We start from the raw sequence: 23,772 nt of genomic DNA, 5'->3' as shown, positions 1-23,772 counted from the left end.
AGCCTGGGGCTGTGCAAGGTTTCCCCCCCCGAGCTGGTCCTGCTCGCCCTGGCATGAGGATAGGACTTGCTGTTGCTGCTGCCCACTCTCCCCCCCCACCCCCCAGCAATGCCGTCCCGGCCGCACTGCAGCGGGGAAGACAGAGCGCTGGGAAATGTGAAAAGGAGGAAAAAGACGGAACTATATACACAGACTCACGCTATGCGTTCGGAGTAGTACACACTTTTGGAAAAATATGGGAGGAAAGATGATTTTTTAACTCGCAGGGAAAAGAATTGATACACCCGGAATTGATTCAGCAAGTTCTGGGGGCATTAAAAATGCCGAATAAAATAGCAGTTGTACATATAAAGGGACACCAGCGAGGTACAAGTTATCAAGTTAGGGGAAATAATGCCGCCGATACAGAAGCAAAACGAGTGGCAGGCAATTATAATACGATTTTGACTATGCACACAGCAGCCTACGAGACCTGTCAAAAGGTTAATCGAAATAACATGAGACAAAAACCCCTTGGAGGACATTCCCCAGCATACAGACCCTTCTCACACATACAAGTGGATTTTACTGAACTACCTAAGGGTTGGACGTTACAAATATTTATTAGTAATGGTGGATCATTTAACACATTAATGTTTTAATTCGAGATTGTGTGATTAATGACTATGTTTTGCAATTAGCAGAACACCGTAACAAGCTTTGGGAGCAGGGACTGATTATGCAACGACCCCCGTTGGACTTAAAAATTCATAATGTCAAACCTGGAGATTGGATATTGATTAAAGTGTGGAAGGAAGAAACTCTAAGACCCAGCTGGGAGGGACCTTATCTTGTTTTGCTTACAACAGAAACGGCTGTCTGGACTGCTGAGCGTGGATGGACTCACGCCAGTCGCATTAAAGGCCCAATAACGAGACCCCACTGGAAAGTAATCAGTACTCCAGGTGACACCAAGATAACCCTGAAAAGATAACATAATGATAGAGACTTTATTTGATTATTTTGCTGCGTTACCTTTTGCTATAAAATGTGTATTGTTGTTTATATTTGCAATAATTATTTCTTTGTTTATCTATTATATGGAAGCGTACAAAGTGTGCTGAAGGAAATTGCTAAACTCATACAACCACACCATATTGAATATAGAAAATATACTGATGTAAATAATATGTATATATATACACTCTAGATATAAGAATTAGGTGTAATGATTTAAATTGCAATTGGTATCCATTTGCTTGTTTTAGGTGCAAGGTATGCCAGGATAAATGGTGAATGTGGATACCCTCCAATAGGAGTTTGCACACAGTGTTGGAAAACCATCCCAACGAGCCAGTCCCCTTTGTAGCTGAAATCTTGGCTATAAAGAGCAGAAAGAAAGTGCTAACTGTGTCTTGCTTTGTCCCATTAAAAGCCTGTGTAAATAGGTAAAAGGCCCTGAAACAGCTGTCTCCTGAAGAATTCCCTTGCTGCCGAGAAGATGGTACACCCCGTGGCTCGAAGCAACCGAGTCGACAGGCGAGGCAGAGGAGGAACAAACTGTGGAGAAAAGAACCAAAACAATGGGACACAAAAGCAACCATGGTCAAACTTCCCTAGGACTGGTAAAATTATACTTAAATTGGTAAAATTGACAAATACCGTTTTTCCTGGTATACTGGTGGTTTTGCTATTGATACTAACTCAAGCAAATGGGAACCCCCATGAGCCAGTGCTCTGGAAATTATATAACTTACAGGAAAGTAAGCTTATACAAAATCGAAGCAGTTCGGAAGGAAATTGGAATTTTACTGTATCTTTATTTTTGCTAATACCTTTTGAAGCAATGGGATGTCATCCAACAAACTGTTTAAATTTGGGTTACACCCAAGCGCAATGCAAGGCATGGTACATATGTCCAGCCTCAAACCCTGGAAAAAAGTTATTGTAATTACCCGGGACATTATTATTGTGGTTATTGGGGTTGTGAGACAATAGCTTCAGATTGGAAAACAACAGGAGATAGATATATGGACATCATTTGGGGACCTCCTGGATGTAAGAAACCACAACACAGATATGACAAATGGGCTATCCCGACACCAGGAACTAAATGGGTTTGTTCAGACATCGGAATAACACCATGTCTGAACTTCGGAAAAGGTTAGATCAACATAAAAAGGATCGTGAGGTGGGCAGATCATGGTATGAAAATTGGTTTTAACGTTTCACCTTGGCTAACCACTTTATTGTTTGCCTTAGCAGGACCGCTTATTATGTTGATTCTGGGGCTTATATTTGGACCATGCATATTACGCTATATTTTACATTTTATTAAGGAGCGGTTTGACATAGCTAAACTACTCATTCTAACTACGGAGAGCTGAGACAGATTATAAAAGTATACCTACTAATGAAGATGAAGATGACGAAGACTGTTGTGAATGCGATATGCCACGTGAAAACTGTGATTGTAATTGTAAGGTATTATCTTGTGAGTGTTATGATACATGTCGGGATTGTGGAAAAAGTTTGCCTGCAGTGTCGAAAATGAAAATAGCGTCTAATAAACAATAATAGGATAAAAGAAAAAGGGGGGATTGTAAGAAACTATGAATTAGGGTATTGTTTATTAAAATTTATGTTAAGCTCAATGTAAAGGTTAAGCGACAAAAGAAAGGAAAGTACTTATGCGAACAGCTGCAGGACATCACTCATGTGAGATAAGATAACTGCAATTGCCTTCACATACCAGACACCATTTGTGTAAACAGGAGAGATACTGCTCAAGGATGACTACAAGATGTTCTAAGGGACTGGCGAAGAGAAGAAAAACAACTCTAAGTGAGGGATCAATTATAAAACAAAGAAGGAAAACTTCTTACTCAGCAAGCACCGAAAGACAGAAAAAAGACCCCTCACAGTAACTGAAGCATGCGCAGAGCAGTTCTCCTACTTTACGGCCACGGATGCAAAATGTATAAAAAAGGACTGTTTAAACTAATCAGTACGGCAGTTGGCGGAGCGCAGACTCCCCTGTCGTCCAGCGCTGTCTTTGCTCTTATTCTACTTGCTACAATTAATAAAATTATAATTGGCTTATGATCCATTGTGGTCTCAATTTATGACAGTAGGAAAGTTTATTCTACAAGAAACAGAATGGAACAAAAGCAAAAAGGGAGTAGGATGATGAGAAAATTACAGCCAGCACTTTAAGATCTCCCTCCCTCATCCCTCCTTTGTTCCCGGGCTCAGCTCACTGCTCCAGATATCTCTACCTCCTCCCCCCCTAACGGCTCAGGAGGGCAGGGAATGGGGGAAGTGGTCAGTTTCTCACAGATGGGCTCTGCAGCTTCTCTGTTCTCAGATGAGGACAACTCTTTGCATTCTTCCTCTGCTCCAACACGGAGTCCCTCCCACAGGACACAGTCCTTAACGAACTTCTCTGGTGTGGGTTGCTCCCAACAGCTGCAGCTTCTGCTGATACAGGGTCCCTCACATGGGATACAGTCCTTAGTGAACTTCTCTGGGGTGGGTTCTTTGCCACGGTTGCAGTTTCTGCAGTTACAGGGTCCCTCTCTCAGGACAAGGCCTCTTCTGGGCATAAGTTTAATGAGCTGCTTTATCATGGGTTCCTTCCCACAGTTACAGCTGTGGATATTGGGTCCCTTCCTCGGGACACGGCCTCCTCTGGCCATCGTGATAAAGGGTCCCTCCCTTGGGACACAGCCTCTTCCGGCCATAGTTTTAAAGAAGAAAATCATTGCCCCTGACTCCGGATCTGTAGTGAAGTGATTGCTAAAGCTGGCCCAAGACCAGAGGCAGCAATTCACTTCATTAAAGGCCCCAAGCCAGAGACAGTGACTATGGCCGGAGGAGGCCGTGTCCTGTGGGGAGACCCAACCACTTCAGATGGCAGAGACCATCTGTGAGAGCCTGACCCCTCCCCCCCAAGCTACTGAGTGGGGGCGGAGGTAGAGATATCTGGAGCAGAGAGCTGAGCATGAGAAGAAAGGAGGGATGGGGGAGGGAGATCTTAAAGTGCTGGTTGTAATTTTCTCATCACTCTACTCCCTTTTTGCTTTTTGTTCTGTTCTGTTTCTTGTAGGTAGTAGAATAAACCTTCCTTACTTTCCTCTCTAAGTCAAGTAGTGGAGTCTATTTTGCCTGGAACTGTAATTGTCAGAGCCCTCCCTGCCCTTGTCTCAATCCACAACATCCTTGGTTAATTTTTTTTCCTCCCATTTCACTGGGGCCTCCACCATCCTAACAAAGGTGGGGGTGAATGGGGGGCACCAATCAAGAGAATGTCATGGTGCTTCATTGCTGGCTGGGCAAAAACCACAACAGTATCCCAAAACACTCCTCCCTTGGTGTTAATTCATCTTCTAGATCAATTCATTCTTGGAAAATAAAATGTTTCTTCATCCTCTGAAGACCTTAAACACAGGCACAGACACTCCCATCCCCACCCAAAGGCAAAAGGAGACAGAAGATCTAAGCACCATTTGAGCTGCGATGACCACCTTACGAGACCATAGATATGAACTGAGGTGGACGGAGCAGCATGCTCAAGACCATACATCCCACCTCATGGGGAAGAGGCCAGAAGCAGAGTTCTTCCCCACCAGACAGACAGTCAATGATGAAGTCATCCCAGGGCATCATCTACTGGGAGTTACTCATCACTCCCATCTCTCAAAAATCCTGCCATGATCACAGTGTGATCATCCACATAAAGATTCTTAAAAAGAGTAAGACTTCTAACTTTCTTCAATTAAAAACAAACACAGAAAAGCCTAGATTACATGAACATACTTCCCTCCTCAACCCAGATAAGTTATGGAAGAGGAAGAGGAAGGAGGAAGGAGGAAGGAGGAAGGAGGAAGGAGGAAGGAGGAAGGAGGAAGGAGGAAGGAGGAAGGAGGAAGGAGGAAGATCTGACTCCAGTTGGCATGCCTCTGTCCTGGTTTGGGCTAGGATAGAGTTAATTCCCATGAGGAACCAGGAAGGGGTACAGCCTGTGCAGCTGACCCAGGTTAGCCAGCAGGTATTCAATACCATCCTGACATCATGCCCAGTATATAGGTGGGGAGCTAGGTGGAAGGACCTCTTTTCCAGGGTTGCGGCGTTCGGCTGCCTGTCCAGAGCGGTCGGTCGGGTCCCGGGTGGTGAGCAACTGTGTCATGCACCAGTCCCTTTTGTATATGCCCCTCATTTATTGATATAACTTCCTTCTTAACTTGCTTTGTTCTATTAAATTGTTCTTATTTCAACTTACACGGGCTCTTTTCCCTTTTCTCCAATACCCCTCCCCGTTCCACCAGGAGGAGGAAGAGTCATGGTGTTTTTTTGGTTTTTTTTTTCTCCTTTTCCCGGCTGGGCAAAACCATGACAGCCACCAATAAAACAACACTAATCCATGCAATTAGACACAAAAGTATGGTACTATAGCTTAATGGCAAAGAACAACTTATCCATGGAGTTATTCTTCATATCCTGCCAGTATTCTCAGAATTACAGATTTTTCTTTTGATTAGAGGCAATTTCTAGAAATTATTATTCTGACAAATATCTACATCTTGGCAGCACATGGGAATTAAGGTTAAAAGAATGGAGGGAGGAAAAAAAATGAACAATTACAAATATACACATTGAGTTTGTTGCCCAGTTAAGACATCATCTGGAAGACAGATATTTCACAATAAATTTCAAGAATCATACTTTTGGATTTGTTTTGTTGGGGCTTTGGGTTGTTTTGGTTGTTTGGGGTTGTTTTGTTTTATTGTGGGTTTTTTTACTATTGTAACTGCAGTGAGCTTCCAGGCCTGCGCAATTGAACCATATTTCTTATTTTAAAATGAATTACCAGTTAATTGCTGCTGCATTGCAGAAAATCTCTTTCCTAAGGTTTTGGTTTTCTTCCTTCTTTATGGGAGGGGAGAGGAAAAGAGAGAGCAGGGAAAGGAGTGCTCCTGCATTAGAACTCAGCAGTTTAAGAACTCTGTGATGGAAAAAGTTGGCATGACAGCAGGTTAAGTATTTGTGAAAGCTACACTTCTAGTCCTGGCTGAAGGTAAAACCCCTAGAAGGTTTTAACAATGAAATGGCAGCAGCTCAAGTCCCAAGCTAAACTGAGCATGCTAGCAGTCAAACCACATTCCTTTCTCTCAGTTTGAGTCAGAGAAATCACCCAACCTGCCACTGCACTCTTACCCATCTTACCAACAGTAACAGCGTTTACAAGATTACACTTCATTTCTTTCTAAAAGGAAACAGAGCTACCTAACAGCATTTCTTTTACTGCTACAGTAAAACTCTCTTATTGAACACAATTAAAACAAACATTTAAGAGGAAGTAGTAGTGAAAGCAAAAGATGAAGAAATTTATCAAAGTTAATAAGATTTTTCTCTGTTCACTGACACCAAAATTTACAAAACTGTAACTAAATCAAGCTACTTCTGCACACTGATATTCCATCTATGACTTTTTATTGACTGAAGCTGTTAGATAATGCATCCCTCACTTTTACTAAAAGTCCTAGAGGTTTCCAGCTCACTCAGAAAAGTCACAGTTTAAATGCCACAGAGTTTAGTTATGCAAGAGGTCTTGGCCCCCAGAGGTCTTAGTCCTCTTGAACTAAGAGGCTGTCAATTTAGTCTGATTCAGATGAAATTGGTTAGCTGCCAAACAGACTGCACCTACATCAGATCTTGCAACACACAAGCACATAGCTGCTTCACAGAGCCCCATGGCAGATGCCTTGCTTCAACTTCACACAGCATTACCCACAAGTACAACATGAATAAAGTTGTGGCCTCTGGATCTTACAGCACCTGTGAAGACAGTCCATCTTGCATAATAAGCTGTATTTGGTTTGGAAATGATAAATACTATAACCCATTGAACCTCTCATTGACCCAAGACACAACTCCAACCTAGAAGCTGCAGTGGTGCATTCTTTCTTCCAGTAACTTCCCAAGAGACCAATTTTATTCCCTTCTGAAAGGTGAGCTCATTTGACACTCATATCATGCCTAGTGGTTACATTTTCTAAACAAAACACAAAAAAAATACCTATTGGAGATTCATTAAACATAGCTCCCAGAGAAAGCTGGGCCCGCAAAATAGACAAGACTCCTATGGGAGCAGAAGGATTTTGCTTAGCAGCTGTGGGGCTCAGTCCACATTTACCACCCAGGCTGTAAGAAGAGCTGGAGGCAAAGACCACCAGTCTGGCTGAATAGGGAGATTTGGCTTAAAAACAGGGGGAAAAAAAAAAGAATTTATGGCCTCTGGAAGAAGGGGCAGACTACTCAATGAGTACAGGAATGTTGTTAGGTTATGTAGGGAGATAATTAGAAGGTCAAAAGCCCAGCTAGAAGTCAAACTGGTTTTAGAGGTAAAGGGTAATAAGAAAAGTTTCTACAAATACATTAACAATAAAAGGAAGACCAGGGAGAGCCTCCATCCCCTATTAGATCCAGAAGGAAATTTGGTAATGAAAGACGAGGATAAGGCTGAGGTGCTTAATGCCTTCTTTGCCTCTGTCTTTAGTAATAGGAGCATTTCCACTGGGGAAAGTCAGCCTGCCAAGCCAAGAGATAGGAGTGAGTAGCAAAATGTCCCCCCTACAATTCAGGAGGTCAGTGACCTGCTGCTCCACAATGACGTACACAAAACTATGAGGCCAGATGGGGTACATTCTAGAGTGCTGAGGGAACTGGCAGGGGTGCTCACCAAGCCACTGTCCATCATTTATTAGCAGTCCTGGCTGACTGGGGAGGTCCCATGTGATTGGAAGTCAGTCAATATAACACCCATATATAAGAAGAGATGGAATGGTGATCCAGGAAATTACAGGCCTGTCAGTTTGACTTCAGTGCCAGGGAAGCTGATGGAGCAGATCATCCTAAGTTCTATTATGCAGCACATGCAGGACAGCTAGGTGATCAGGCCCAGTCAGCATGGGTTTATAAAGGACAGGTCCTGTTTAACGAACCTAATCTCCTTCTATGACAGGGTGATCCGCTTGTTGGATGAAGGAAAGGCTGTGGATGTTGTCTACCTTGATTTTATTAAGGCATTTGACACTGTTTCCCACAGCGTTCTCTTAGAGAAATTGGATGTTCTTGGCTTGGATGGGCATACACTTTCCTGGGTGAAAAACTGGTTAGATGGTCGGGTCCAAAGAGTCATGGTCAATGGAGTTAAATCCAGTTGGTGGCCAGTCACAAGTGGTGTCCCCCAGGGCTCACTACTGGGGCCACTCCTGTTTAACATCTTTATCAATGATCTGGATGAGGGGATAGAGTGCACCCCTAGTAAATTTGCAGATGACACCAAGCTGGGTGGATGTGTTGATCTGCTTGAGGGTAGGGAAGCTCTACAGAGAGATCTAGATAGGCTGGATGGCTGGGCCAAGGCCAATCCCATGAGTTTCAATAAGGCCAAGTGCTGGGTCCTGCACTTGGGCCACAACAATCCCCAGCAGCGCTACAAGCTTGGGGAAGAGGGGCTGGAAAGCTGCCAGGCAGAGAGGGACCTCGGAGTGTTGATTGACAGCTGGCTGAATATGAGCCAGCAGTGTGCCCAGGTGGCCAAGAAAGCCAATGGCATCCTGGCCTGGATCAGGAACAGTGTTGTCAGCAAGAGTAAGGAGGTGATCATTTCCCTGTACTCAGCTTTGGTGAGGCCACACCTTGAATACTGTGTCCAGTTTTGGGCCTCTCTCTACAAGAAGGACGTGGAGGTGCTGGAGAGGATACAGAGGTGGGCTACCAAGCTAGTAAAGGATTTGGAGCATGTTTCATATGAGGAACAGCTGAGGGATCTGGGGCTGTTTATCCTGGAGAAAAGAAGGCTCAGGGGAGACCTTATTGCTCTCTACAACTACCTGAAAGGAAGTTGTAGCAAGGCGGGAGTTGGTCTGCTCTCCCTAGTAACAAGAGGAAATAGCCTCAAGTTACGCCAGGGGAGATTCAGGCTGGATATTAGGAAGAATTTCTTTACTGAAAGGGTTGTCAGGCATTGGAACAGCCTGCCCAGGGAGATGGTGGGGAGGTCACTGTCCCTGGAGGCGTTTAAGAGATGGTTGGATGTTGCACTTAGGGAAATGGTCTAGCTGTTGATAGGGCTGGGACAAAGGCTGGAAAAAAAGCCGAAACGATTCTATGAAAATGGTTTCTGCAGGAACAGAGGATAATCTTGAGCCTCCATTTGCCATTACACAGCACAAATGGCCAGCACAAAACATCAATCTTGAATATACTAAACTCATCCCTTCCCACATAGCAGCATCTGGACAGCACTGGAAGTAGTGGCTTGATTACCCAGCAGCACCAGCCCTCACCTGCACTCACCAAAGCTGACAAGAGCAGGAGTGGAAGAGAGACAGAGCTACCTCTGAACTGATGTATCATAGAATCATAGAATGGTAGGAGTTGGAAGGGACCTTTGGAGATCATCTAGTCCAATCCCCCTGCCAAAGCAGATCCACCTAGATCAGGTCACAGGAACATGTCCAGGTGGGTTTTGAAGACCTCCAGAGGAGACTCCACAACCCCCCTGGGCAGCCTGTTCTAGTGTTCCATCACCCTCACAGTAAAATAGGTTTTTCTTATATTTAAATGGAGCTTTTTGTATTCCAGCTTCATCCCATTACCTCTTGACCTGTCACTAGATACAATAGAAAAAAGGGATGCCCCAACCTCCTGACATCTACCATTTAGATATTTGTAAATGTTAATATATACAGAACTATACAAATATATTACAAGTATATATAAAACTAAAATGTATTTACTCCCTCAGATCCACATTTTAGTACAAACCACCTTAAATGTATTTACATTAATTTTACACTAAAATGAGAATTTACTTAGTAATAGTGGCAAAAATAGGCTAACTCATTAAAAGTAGGTTTAAAATGTAAGCTTTCATAAAAATCTATTGACCTACTGAGAACCAAAGCCTATTAATTTTGTTATTATACCAAAAGAAGTAGATATGCAAGGCCTTTCATTTATGAAACGCTTCCTTATGTAGACTTTTTAATTGACAGTTCAAGTTTTACACGCTGTCCCTAGAAAGCCTATACACTTAGAATCCATAAAACCAAATCAGATTTTTTTTTCCATTTAAAAGATGTTACTATTCTGAATTGCTTATTACTAAGACACTGTCAATGCTATGACCAAGGGAGGCCCCTGCTCGCACTCTGATGAGTTGTGCTTTTATATAACCAGAGTATTCAGAGCAGAAACAAACCTCTCTTTTTAAAAAGTCTATCTTCACAGCCTTGTTCATGAAATGGGTATCTTCTCAGGAACTCAAGGGTTTTTTTCTAGATAAAAGTCTCCTGTTTCATATAAGCACCAGGCTAAGCTGGTGCTCAGGGAGCTGAGCAATGCACCTGGAGGCAGGCTGGCCCTTCACACTGCTCTGCCCATTCTCCACCTGACAGCTCGGATTGGGCAGTGCTTGACAAGAAACCATGACTGCCCAGGAGACGTTTCTCTAGCATGTCACCTGAAGCAATGCCATGTGCCCTGGTCATTCATCCAACACTCCCAGTGCCACAAGGCCCAACCCTCACTGCTCCAGGAGCTGAGCTGGGAACCAGTGCAAAGAGCCCCTTCTCAGATGCCAGTCCTGGCAGGGGCCCCATGGGAACATCCTGGGCTCAGAAAAGCCCTGGTCGTACAACTGCAGTGCAAAAGCAGAGTGAGCAGCAAGAGATAGTTTTACCATTCAGGCAATGTATCACAAAACATTACCTTAAATATACGTTTTTCCCAACGACTCACCATCAGGTTCATTTAAAAACTTTATGGTTTGCTTGAAAAGCAAAGTAGACAAATCCAACAATGAATTCCACTATGGCACTGCTTTGTCAGAGTCGGGTAGGGAAGGAAAAATTGAGGCCTTTTTCCTCAGCAATAAATCCAGTTCATCAGTAAGCAGTGTGATAACATATACCTTGGGAAGCCCTCACAGCATCCATCTTATGGACAGCACCAAATCATATAGACAAATTTAATTAACATGACATTCAAGCAGAGGGAACGAGACACCCTCAAGTATTCCAGAGCAACAAATCCATCAGGAACATATAAACACAAGACACAAAAGCCAACTTCCTATATGCCTCATTTTGAAACTGTTTGCACAGAAAGACACGGTTTATCCATTGTATTGCATCCATGTTCCTTGTCCCCTTACGGCCCAAGCTGTACTTCATTATGACACCATTGTGACAAATGCTATTTTTATTCTTTACCCTAATGTTAGGTGAAGTATAGACAAGCCTATGCTTTACAGGAATTCATCCCATCTGCAGGTACCATTCATTTCCAGTGTACCTGAAAACTAGTTTTGCTTGTAGTTACCAAAAGCATGTCTCATCAAAAGCAGAGTGCCACAGAGGCTCCTGGGGTCTTGAAGTCCTTCAGGATCCATTTCTCACACACAATGCTTTGCCCAGTATAGTGCACAAGAACTAAGATGAGAAAAAGAGGGTTAAGCTGCAGTGACTATATCCAGAACTATTTAAGGCACATACAATTATATCTCATGCATCAAGACATTTTCACAAACATAAGCTCCTTTTCAACAATTATTAATACATGACAAAATGTCATCTCAGTATGAAGCTTGTAATTTCAGTTTATTCAATTGCAAGTCACAGAAGTTGAATAGAGCTTGAAAAGAGTAGAATGGTGGAATTGGAGAGAGCACTTTCACACACAAACCTCTTTTTTGCCTGTATTTTAAAATCTAAAAAGATACTCTTTCTTCAAGGATCTTTTTCTGAAGACACGTTCTTTATTCAACTAAATGAGATAGAGGAAGCCACAAGTTTTTCTTCCACCCAAGCACATTGAGAAAGGGGGAAGGAATACCTGTGGAAACTTCCATTTTGGCTGGGCCACATTCAATCCAATGACTCTCATTTCTGTTTGGGTTTCTTGAAAAAAGTGTACTTCTCTAAAGGACATAGTATTTCCTTTCTTCTTATAGGAAAAAAAGAGACTAAAAAGTAAATTAAATTTATGAGATTAATCCAGTAATTCCTAAAGAATCAATGCTGCCAAGATTATTCCAAGGTTCAGGAACTCCCTAGACAAACAAATGCTGGAAGCTGAGGGAAACTTCTTACATCACTGGGGCTGGTGCTTCTAGTTTCGCTCCCTTTCTCTCCACTCCCAAGGCCAGCACTGAAGACCCATTGAAGCAACAGCAGGAGCATTTAACAAATGCCATCTCGCAAACCAAGCATGTGCAATGGATACACAACTTCAGCTAGAAGGAGTAGTACTCTACATAAGAACACAAGCATTTTCAGCTCCTAAGGGGTATAAATTTTTTAATATACTGGTATTAAAGCTAGTATGTGGGCACCTAAGCTTCCAGTAGCCTACATAAATATTATTTCACATAGTCACAGGTTGGTCAAGGTTGGCAGAGACCTCTGGAGGTCATCTGGCCCAGTCCCCAGCGTGAGCTAGAGCTGGTTGCCCAGGACCATGTCCAGATGGCTTCTGAATAGCTCCTAGGGAGACTCCACCACCACTCTGGGTAACCTGTGCCCTAAAATCATCCTCACAGTGAAAAATTAATAGGAAGTTAATTTTATTTACAGCTAATTTTAACTAATAGATTAATCTAATTTTTAATAGCTCATATGTACAAAGAGGTAGATTTATGAAAATAACATTTGAAGAAAAACATAGTCTGACAGTGGCTAAATGCAATAGTTGGTTTGTCATCTGTAACTCATTAAGTCCCTAAAGTACTGAGTGTCTTAATGCTAAAGTTAGAGTATTTGAATAAAGAAAGAATAGCTGTCCATATTGAAGGTATCCACTGAGAATTTTAGCTGTTTACAGAGATTAATGTAGGCACAAATTCTGCAAACACTTAAGCATATGCTAAATTAAAGACATGAAGTAGGCCTACAGACATGTAGATCTACGGTGTAAGTAAAAGTTAAGCTTATACTTAATTATTTGTAAAAGATTATGGGAAATCATAAAGCAAATCTAGCTTACATTTAAATAACCACTTTTTTCAATCAGCAAATTTGCTAGTCCCGCACAAGGCTTACTTAAAACCCTACAGAAAACAGAACTGTCAACTGTATTTCAAACTGAGGCAAGAACAAAGGAAAATTAATAGCCTAAATACATCTGCATACATGATTTGGCCCTCAAGACTAGCAAAGAGATTTTGTTTTCAAAACAAAAAGACAAGCCAAGGCTAAGTCAATGCTTTTTTCAAAAATGTCAGTGTGCAATGAAACTGCAAACATACTCACCTTTCTTAACCACTTTAGATTTACTTTTAATGAAGCATACTTATAGCCACCTCCCGAGGGGAGATTCTCCTCTTTCAGTGTTCTCCTTTGCCCGTACATTTACCACAGACTCGACAACGGTTTAGGCTGTTAGCATACTGAAACTATAGACCATCAGGCTGTGTAATACTGCCCATGTTCTTCTCCATGCCCCTCCTCACCCTGTCACTTTTTCCTCTTTCTTCCACCCTATTTCCACTTGCAATCTCTTCTTATATTTTTAGATGGTCACTGCTCTGTTCTGCAAAGTGTCCAGCACCATCACAATCTATAGCAATATAGAAAACAAAGAACAGATCCGTTGTTCCTCACAGGTAGGGTGGTTGCAGTCATCACTGCATCTGTGACATGGGACCACCGCAGGTCATCGTGGAGAGACTGAAGGCTTGCTTTCCCAAGAAGTTCTTCAAACAGCTCAGGAGATGAGTGACAGACACCTCTTCTTACCTGGACCACCATGCCCACCCTTTAACAGGTCAGGTCCCTAGTATCAGCTGGGATGGGAGCACCATTGCAGCAGACATTCTTCTCTCACAAGATCGTTTCCACTGCAGAGCCAAGGTGGAGAGCGGGATGTCGAGTAACACGGTCAGCAGCTGCACTTTTCTGTCCAGGGGATTTCTCCCTGTATTCGTTTCTCTTTAACATTCTGTGCAAGTACCAGCATATGTCAAGGAAGGAGGCAGGGACAAAAGACATCAGCAAGTACACAGCAACAAAAGCAGCAGCCAGACTCCAGTATCATGTTCTCAGTCACCTACTTGGGACTCAGCAGGATGGCTCACAGATCACACTTTCCAATATACTAAAATCCACAAAAGCAAGTAATTGCCACCAATCAAGTCTTTTGGGGTGCCCATGCTAGGACAACAAGCCCAGCTGGCCCAGCTGTTCCTTCAGCCTGTCCAGGCCCCCCAGCACCACAGGAGCAGGCAGGATCACCACAGATCATAGGCCTGGGTTACCTGAAGGGTCGGGCAACACAGACATGTTCCTGCACAAAGGAGCCAGTCAGAACAAGGTGCTGAGAGACTCCTGCAGGCTCAGTTGCTGTCACCTGGACTTGTCCTCAAGTGAAAGCTTATGAAAGCAACCCAGGGAGGAAAATATTCATCTTCAATCTTGTGGTTGTTATCTTAAGGGCCCCAGGCTCTTGCAATGCACTCTCTTCTCCCCTACCTTCATGTACATAGAGAGCATTTTAAATCAGACTACGCTCATAGCTTTATAAATCAACACAAGCAGAACTAACCACTACCTCAAATATAATAAGTAATAAAATTGTCTGGCAGCTCCTGCAGTCAGGAGATTTTTTTTTATGCCAGTTTCTTCTATACCAGAAAAAGACTGACAGACAGTCCTGCATGTTTAGTCCCATAAAACCAGGCATGATATTTTTATAATTCTTATTATTATACACTCCTGTAAAAATATAACCTGGACAAGCAATATATCTGATACTAACAGTTGATATACTGAAGTCACAGAACAGTAATATCACACCACCTACTAAGAAAAAATAGTATCTCACTAAGGCAATGAAATAAAAAGGGCATTAACTACAATTTTTAACACTCGTATAAGACAGAGTGAACTGTTCTGCTCATGCATATTTAATTTGTTAGCACTGCGTATGGTTCTGCAGAAGATATGGGTTGATAAAGCCAGAACATGGTGATTAGTTATCACGAGAACTACTCAAGCTTATCAGGCTCCATCTGCACTAGGTTGTGTGTGACAGCAGTTCCTCGGCACAGCGCGGGTGGGGGGACGCGGCCTGGTCACACAGTCCCTTCCAGGAGCAGAGCGATCTCTCCCCCCGACCCTTTCCCGAGGACACTGGCACCGCTGCGCGACCGACGCCGGGCAGAGCCCGTTCACTGAGGCTTCCGCCCCTTCCACAGCATCTCCATTACCAGTCCTAGCTCTTTGTTCGCCACCAGCCCCGCTCCGAGGCGCCTCGTGAACACAGAGGCGAGGGCTAGTGGTGGGGATTTGGCCACGGGAACGGGGCACAGTCCGAGGAACACTCTGCGACGGAGACGGCACACCGGCCGCCAAGACGCCTCACGCCCTGGTTCCACGGCCAGGTCCGCCCAAGCAGTCGCCCCTCATCCCCCCCCCCCCCGCAGCAGAGGCACCACCCGCCCCTGGCCCCTTACAGGCGTCGGCCGCGGGACCCCGGGGCAGCCACACCTGACGAAGCTGCGGGCGGGCCAGCGGCAGCTACCGCGGCTCACCGGGAGAGAACGCCCCGCTCAGCCCGCCGCCACCTCTCCCCGCCCACCGCTGCTGTCGGGGCATGTTCACCGGGTACCAACCTCGACCTACGCCCGGCGTGGGCTACCTGCCGAGGCCGGGTCCCCGCAGCGGCCGAGACTGCCCGCGAGGGCTCCTGAGCTGAGCCGCGCCGCACCCCGCTCCGACCCACCTCGTCCTCGGATAAACCGTAGATCGCGTAGATCGGCCCCACTATCGCGGTCGCCATGGAGTCACTGCGCGGGGCGTCCCGCTTGGGGCCGCCTTGTCCTCCTAGTGCTGGCGCCTCCGCAGCTCCTAGCGAAACGCAGTCCACCGGGTACCGAACACCAGTGGGAAGGGGCCGGGGGCGGTACCTCCCAGGGGCGGTACCTCCCAGGGGCGGTACCTCCCAGGGGCGGTACCTCCCAGGGGCGGTACCTCCCAGGGGCGGTACCTCCCAGGTGCTAGGGTCCACCCACGCTGCCGCCGCCGAATGAGGCTCACTACGGCAGCAAGAACGCGCCCTCCCCGAGGTGAGGAGCCCCAGCGACGGTTCAGTGGAACGGGGAGAAGGCAGGCCGGGCACGGCACAATGGTGGAGATGGCTGTTGGGGACGGGAAGTCCCGCTGGGCTGGGCTGATTTGCTGCCGTCCTCCCTATGCTGGTCGCCCCCCGGGAAGAGGATGGGCACGCTGTCCTCACACTTGCTGTAGCAGAAGCGTCCTGTAGGGCGGAACCACGCCCCTCTCCCCCCAGCAGTGGAGAGCGGGCGGCGCTGCCATCCTGGGAATCAGAACGCGGAGGTGGCAGGCGTTGCGGGCCCCGGCTCGGTGGCCGAGTGTCGTGGTTTAGCCCAGCTAGCACAGAAGCAGCACGACAGTCTCTTGATGGGTGCCCCCCCCATTCACCCCCACCCTCATTAGGATCACAGAGGGGGTGGATGCCTGAAGGAGGCTGTGACTCCATAAGAAGTTGATCCTGGAGCAAGTTCCTGGCAGGACCTGGGAGTTCGTGGGGGAGGGGCCCATGCTGTCAGGACTTCTGATCCCGTGAAGGACCCAGGCTGAGGCAGTCTGTCCCTAAAGGACTGTTCTCCCCAGTGGATGACCCACGCTGGGGCAGGGTGTGAGGTGCTGCCCCCGTGGGAGGCCCCGTGCCACAGCAGTTCATGAGGAGCTGCAGCCCACAGGAAGAACCCATATTGGAGAAGTTTGTGAGGGACTGTCTCCCAGGGGAGGGACCCCACAGTGTAGCAGTGGGAAGTGTGAGGAGGTCTCTCCCTGAGAAGAAGCAGCAGCTAAGTCCATCTGTAATGAACTGACCGCAACCTCCATACCCCATTCACCCCCACCCTCATTAGGATACCAGAGGCCCCAGAAAAATGAGTAAAAAGATAAGCAAGGTGGTTGTGGATTAAGACAAGGGCAGGAAAGGCTCACTGCCAATTAGGATTCTGGGCAAAACAGACTCCAGTATGCAACTTCGGAAAGTGGGAAAGTTTATTCTACAAGAAACAGAATGGAACAAAAGCAAAAGGAGTAGGATGATGAGAAAAATTACAGCCAGAACTTTAAGATCTCCCTCCCCCATCCCTCCTTTGTTCCCAGGCTCAGCTCACTGCTCCAGATATCTCTACCTCCTGCCCCCTCAATGGCTCAGGGGGGCAGGGAATGGGGGATGTAGTCAATCTCTCACAGATGGGCTCTGCAGCTTCTCTGTTCTCAGATGAGGATGACTCCTTGCATTCTTCCTCTGCTCCAACACGGAGTCCCTCCCACAGGACACAGTCCTTAACGAACTTCTCTGGTGTGGGTTGTTCCCAGCAGCTATAGCTTCTGCTGATACAGGGTCCCTCACACGGGACACAGCCCTTAGTGAATATCTCTGCCATGGATTCTTCGGCATGGTTGCAGTTTCTGTGAGAAACAAAACAAGCTTTCTCGTGAAAGACTCAGGTCCGACTCTGCAGTGAAGCAATTTTATTAAGCGTTCTTGCAAGAGCAGGTGTCCTAGCTTAGTAGGCACACCTGACAGGTACAATATTTGGCTTTTCATTCCCTATCCCAGCCACAGGGTCCCTCCCTTGTTTCCCCCCATTGATTAGGTACTCCAAGATTTACAACTTCGAGGAACCTAAAAATCCCCCTCCCCCAGAGGATGTGTGGTTTTTGTATCCTATCATCAATTTCCCCCACAATCATAAGATTTAAAACTCTAATTAACACTTCAAACAAACAGATGTTAGTTGCTACACAGAAACAGATAACAGTCCCAAGGCCAATTCACTGATTTACACTACACAGAAAGGGACAAGTCCAGTTCGCTGACTGATACTATACAGGAACAGAATAACAGAAAAAAACCACAATTCTTTGTCTTCATTTCTTTTCTAATTCTGAAAAAAAAACATCAGCATTTCTCACATTTCTGCAGATACAGGATCCCTCCCTCGGGACAGGGCCTCTTCTGGGCATAAGTTTAATTAAATTCTTTGTTGTATGTTCCTCCCCACAGTTACAGCTCCTGTGAATATTGAGTCCCTTCCATGGGACACGGCCTCCTTCGGCCATAGTGATACAGGGTCCCTCCCTCGGGACACGACCTGTTCTGGCCATAGTTTTAATGACAAAAATCACTGCCCCTTGCTCGGGGCCTTTAATGAAGTGAATCTCTGCCCCTGGTGCAGTCATTATCAAAATGAGTCTCTACAGCCAATATGGAGTCTTTAGAGAAATGAAAATAAATCTGAGCTTCACCAGTCCTCTCCGTAGAACGCACGGGAATCTCTGCTCCAGCACACCTCTCTTTCCTCACTGACCTTGAGAGCGCATGGTTGTTTCTCTCCATCTTTCCATTCCTTGCACCACCACCATCCGGTAAAGAAGAAAGCACAGAAGAAACAGGAAGAAGCTTCCTCTTCCGCCTTCTTCTTAAAAAGTGATCGTGGAGGCGTCTAATTGGCTCAGCCCCAGAAATGGGTCTGGCTCAGAGCTTGGGAGAATTTCAAGCAACTTCTTACAGGAGCCATCTTTACAGCCCCTTCCCCCTTACCAGAAAAGGCTGTCAGGTCAAACCATGACACCGAGCTGCAGCGGGGCGGATCCCCGGCAGCCAGTCCCCGAGGAAGGGCCCCACCTCTGCCCCGCGGGGGATGCTGTTACTCGGCTGACGGTGGGTGTCGCTGGAGTTCGTGCGTCTTCCTCTCCTCAGTGCTGAGCGCCCCGCGACCTGACTGTGCTGCTGACAGTGGTGCGGGCTGGAGCACGCTGTGGGAAGAAAAAGGAGGCAGCAGCTCTGCATCCGGTGCCTCCCCAGAGACGGGGCTCTGTTCCATCCCAGCCCGTTACCGGGGCGCGGAGGTCATGTCCGTTTGCCACCGTAGCTTTTTCATCGCTTAGCGTCGTTCTTTTTAAGGAAACAAAATATTCCGGATATTTGGAGCGGGGTTACTTTTGGGCAAAATCAAGTCACATTTCAGTTTTAAATTGCTTCCTTATTTGATTTCTGCTCCTTCCTTGACTTCCATCCCCTCCCCAGCCATACCCCACCCTATGTAATCTCATTTGTTATCTTTTGACAATATGATAGTACTTAAGTAGAGGCTAATGAGATATAGTTCACATGAAAGCTGTTCTCAGACCCATTTATGCTTTTACAGGGCAACAATTGATTTCTACAATGCAATGCATTAATAAAGCCACATGGAACCAATGACACAGGAAAAATCTGTCACCAAAACAAGGCTGTCCTCCACACCTCAGAAAGAGCTGGCTTCAGCATCACCAGCTGTAGCAGGGCTCAACTCAGCATAAATGGGAACCCACTACAGTTTTCATGAGTACATCAGGCTGAGAGCTGTGGCAGCACAACAGCTTGGCTCATCACCTGTTACCTATCTCTCCTCTTCAGCAAACTAGCAAAGCACCAGGTTCACCCAGTAGGAGGAATGTGGCAAATAACCATGGGGAGATATGGCCCCTGAAACTGGCCTATCCCAGACAGAAAAATAACATGATGGCCTGGTAACTATTTTCCCCTTACTGGGTTTTTACAGCAATGAGTAAATTTGCCACTAACAAAAAAAACATCCCTAGAGGAGCTTTCAACTAACCGCTTGACAGATATACCAAACTCTACATGTTCAGATATCATCTTATACCCATTTCCTGCTTCACAGAGCTGAGGGAAAAGGAAACAGGAGATCTCTTTTTTCTGGAGATTCCACAGTCTGTAAGACAGAAAGTTTGTTTCCAGCCTTTATGAAAGTCCTTCCTAGGGGAGGAAGGATGTGACCTCTGCCCAGACAACTGTGCACAAGAGCTGCAATGGCAAGCTGTTAAAGTACAGTTTGTGAAGCATTAGCCTTTGTACTCACACAAATGTCTTCTGGTCATAAACTACCTACAATGTAGTTAATAATCGGCATGTCTGGGCAGGCTCTTCCCCAGCACCATGCTCCAAAACTACTTCTCTTTCCCCTGCATGGGAGGATATATCAAGGCGTCCCTTGGAATGGTCAGGTCCAAAGGAGCACCTGGGCACCAGGCTCATCTAGAGGCTCTCATGTGTCAAGATAAATTCAGTCTTATTACTATTTCTCCTGAGCTCAGCAAGTCATTCTCACATCTGAATCTAGCTTTTTTTCCCATGCTTTTCAATAACCTGCCTTGATGCCCTAACAGAAGCAGCTCTACCACCTCTCATCCCCTGGATGCCACCAAAAGTCAGGATTCTCACATCATTCCCTCCCCAAGGGTCTTTTTCTACAGCAAGTTGTAGTGGTTTTGGCCTGGGCCAGGGTTTTTTTGGTAGTGGGGGGGCTAAAGGGGTGTCTTCTTTAAACAAAAAGTTGCCAGAAGCTTCCCAGGTTAGGGCCAGTCAATTCTAAGCTGGGCCCTGCAACTGACCCAGGCCTAGCCAATTAGTGATGGAGGTAATGCCTCTGTGAATAACATATTTGAGAAGGGGAAGAAACAGCTGCACAGTTGCTAAACTGCAGCAGCAACAGGGAGTGAGAATATGAAAACATCTCTGTAGACACCAAGGTCAATGGAGAATGAGGGGGAGGAGGGTGCTTAGGCCCTGGAAGACTCCCCTGTGATATGTGGTGAGGACCATGGTACGGCAGCTGTCACCCTGCAGTCCATGGAGGACTGCTGGGAAGCAGAGACCCACTTGCAGCCTGTGGAGGACCCCATGCAGGAGTGGATAAATGCCTGAAGGAGGCTGCGGCTCTGTGGGAAGCTCATCCTGGAGCAAGTTCCTGGCAGGACCTGGGAGTTCATGGGGGAGGTGCCCGTGCCAGAGCAGGTTTGCTGTCAGGACTTGTGATCCCATGAGAGACTCATGCAAGAGCAGTCTGTTCCTGAAGGACTGTTCTCCCGGTGAATGACCCATGCTGGGGCAGTGTGTGTGTGTGTGAGGAGCTGCCCCTGTGGGAGGCCCCGTGCTGGAGGAGTTCGTGAGCAGCTGCAGCCCATGGGAAGGACCCATGTTGGAGAAGTTTGTGAGGGACTGTCTCCCCTGGGAGGGACCCCACAGCATAGCAGTGGGAAGTGTGAGAAGGCCTCCCCCTGAGAAAAAGCATTGGTAAAGTTGTCATGGTTTAGGCTCATCAGGGAATAAAAGAGCACGATTAGCCTCAAGTACTGAAGAGGCTGAGAATTGCCAAAGGGCAGGGAGAGCTTAATTGCTGCTTAAGGTTCAGGACAAAACAGACCAGGTTACTAGGCTTAGGGAAGAAAACAGAAAATAATTTAATGCAACATCAGCTAAAACATAACCTTAAAACCCCAAAACGTAACCAAAATAAAACAGCACAGAGTAGTACAACAATGAAGAGTCCGACCAGCCCTTTAAGAACACCTTCTTGCCACACCTCTCCTCTTCCTGGGCTCAGAGCCCTGATCCCAGTATTTTTACCTCCTCCTCCCTGAACGGCTCAGGGGGGCAGGGAGTGGGGGTTTCAGTCAGTCTATTCCTGATAGCTTCTGCCATTTGTCTCTCCTCAGGGCAGGTGGGCTCCGCATCAGTCCTCCCTGCAAATCCATGGGGTACCTCACACACAAGGCAGCCCTGCACGGGCTGCTCCGATGCGCATTTATCCCAAAGGCTGCAGCTCCTCTCTGCCTCTCGTGTGGGGCTGCTCTGCAGCGCGCAGGCTCCACCATGGCCTGTGCCATGGCCGTCTCCCCACACAGTCCCTCGCCTGTTCGGGCTCACTCACACGGAGCTGCTGGTAACTCTCAGTCCTGCCATGGCCCTCCATAGGTTGCAGGGTGTCATAAATTGAGACCACAATGGATCATAATCCAATTATAATTTTATTAATTGTAGCAAGTAGAATATGAGCAAAGACAGCGCTGGACGACAGGGGAGTCTGCGCTCCGCCAACTGCCGTGCTGATCAGTTCAAACAGTCCCTTTTTTATACATTTTAGTCCGTGGCCGTGAAGCACTGTAGGTACTCTGCGCATTCTTTAGTTGCTGTGAAGGGGGTCGTTTTCTGCCTTCCTGTGGTTGTTGAGTGAGGAGTCTTCCTCTTTTGTTCCTCAGAACATCCTGTAGTTATCTTTGAGCAGTATCTCTTTTGCTTGCATAGGTGGTATTGGTATGTAAAGGCAACTACACACAAGTGATGTCTGGCAGCTGTTTGCATATGCAATTTTCCTGTCTTTTGTTGTCTGACCTTTTACATTGAGCTTAACATAAATCTCAATAAACAATACCTTAATTCATAGTTTCTTACAATCCCCCCTTTTTCTTTTATCCTATTATTGTTTATTAGACGCTATTTTCATTTTCGGCACTGCAGGTAAACCTTTTTCCACAATTTCGACACTTATCATAACACTCACAATACAATCCCTTACAGTTACAATCATAGTTTTCACGTGGCATATCGCATTCACAGTAATTCTCATCATCTTCATCTTCATTAGTAGATACACTTTTATAATTTGTCTCAGCTCTCGTAGTTAGAATGAGTAGTTTAGCTATGTCAAACCGCTCCTTAACAAAATGTAAAATATAGCGTAATATGCATGGTCCAAATATAAGCCCCAGGATCAACATGATAAACGGTCCTGCTAAAGCAGACAATAAAGTGGTTAGCCAGGGTGAAACGTTAAACCAATTTTCATATTTATCTCCTGTTGTTTTCCACTCTGAAGCTATTGTCTCACAACCCCAACATCCACAATAATAATGTCCCGGGTAATTACAATAGCTCTTTCCAGGGTTTGAGGCTGGGCATATGTACCATGAATTGCATTGCGCTTGTTTTTTTTTTTTTTTTTTTTTTTTTAGCTATTTATCTATCAGAAGTGTCACATATAGCCCCTCGACAACCCGTTTCAAAAGGTATTAGTGAAAATAAATGTACAGTAAAATTCCAATTTCCTCCCGAAGCGCTTAGATTTTGTATGATCTTACTCTCTTCCAGATTATATATTTTCCAGAGCATCGGTTCATGAGGGTTTCCATTTACTTGGATTATTACTAAGAACAACACTAACGGTATACCAAGAGAAAGGGTATTTATCAATTTTGCTAATTTAAGTATGTTTTTACCAGTCCTGGGGAAGTTTGACCATTGCTGCTTTTGCGTCCCACTGTTCTGGTTCTTTTTTCCACAGTTTGTTCCTCCTCTGCCTCGCCCGTCGACTCGGTTGCTTCGAGCCACGGGGTGTACCATGTTCTCGGCAGCAAGGGAACTCTTCAGGAGAACAGCTGTTTTGGGCTTTCTGCCTGTTTACATAGGCTTCCCACTTCGCAGCTTTAACTGGAGTACTGATTACTTTCCAGTGGGGTCTCGTTACCGGGCCTTTAATATGACTGGCATGAGTCCATCCACGCTCAGCAGTCCGGACAGCTGTTTCTGTTGTAAGCAAAACAAGATAAGGTCCCTCCCAATTGGGCTTTAGAGTTTCTTCCTTCCACACTTTAATCAATATCCAATCTCCAGGTTTAACATTGTGAATTTTTAAATCCAACGGGGGTCGCTGTACAATCAGTCCACGTTCCCAAAGCTTGTTACGATGCTCTGCTAATTGTGAAACATATTCATTAATCACATGATCTCGAATTAAAACATTTGTTTGTGGACTTTCAATCCTATAGGACATTCCATACACCATTTCAAATGCTGATATTCCTATATCTGCTCGGGGCCTAGTTCTGAGAATTAATAGTG

The 23,772-nt window shown here is 45.8% G+C and overlaps 1 protein-coding gene and 2 long non-coding RNA genes across 3 annotated transcripts in view; all 3 read right to left on the bottom strand.

Annotated features, from left to right (window-relative positions):
* Positions 1 to 13,498, bottom strand: part of LOC133628489 (uncharacterized) — a 40,171-nt gene extending 26,673 nt beyond the window's left edge. Inside the window, exons 1-2 of the long non-coding RNA XR_009820721.1 lie at positions 13,299 to 13,498; positions 11,344 to 11,480 (exon numbers count right to left, since the gene is read on the bottom strand). This is a non-coding gene — a long non-coding RNA (uncharacterized LOC133628489). The remainder of the gene's footprint in view (positions 1 to 11,343; positions 11,481 to 13,298) is intronic.
* LOC133628488 (E3 ubiquitin-protein ligase NEDD4-like) overlaps positions 1 to 15,925 on the bottom strand; it is a 352,048-nt gene extending 336,123 nt beyond the window's left edge. The window contains exon 1 of the mRNA XM_062016712.1: positions 15,769 to 15,925. Coding sequence (XP_061872696.1) covers positions 15,769 to 15,825 — 57 coding nt within the window. The 5' untranslated portion in view covers positions 15,826 to 15,925. The remainder of the gene's footprint in view (positions 1 to 15,768) is intronic.
* A 1,135-nt stretch (positions 15,926 to 17,060) lies between these two features.
* On the bottom strand, positions 17,061 to 18,815 carry LOC133628563 (uncharacterized). The gene is made up of 2 exons (XR_009820746.1): positions 18,398 to 18,815; positions 17,061 to 17,495 (listed from the first exon to the last, which is right to left on the bottom strand). It is a non-coding gene; the product is annotated as an uncharacterized LOC133628563 (long non-coding RNA).
* Positions 18,816 to 23,772: the final 4,957 nt, after the last annotated feature.

This window comes from Colius striatus, chromosome W (assembly GCF_028858725.1).
Source record: "Colius striatus isolate bColStr4 chromosome W, bColStr4.1.hap1, whole genome shotgun sequence".
In the NCBI taxonomy this organism is placed as follows: Eukaryota; Metazoa; Chordata; class Aves; order Coliiformes; family Coliidae; genus Colius; species Colius striatus.
This window is presented reverse-complemented; position numbering and strand designations above follow the sequence as displayed.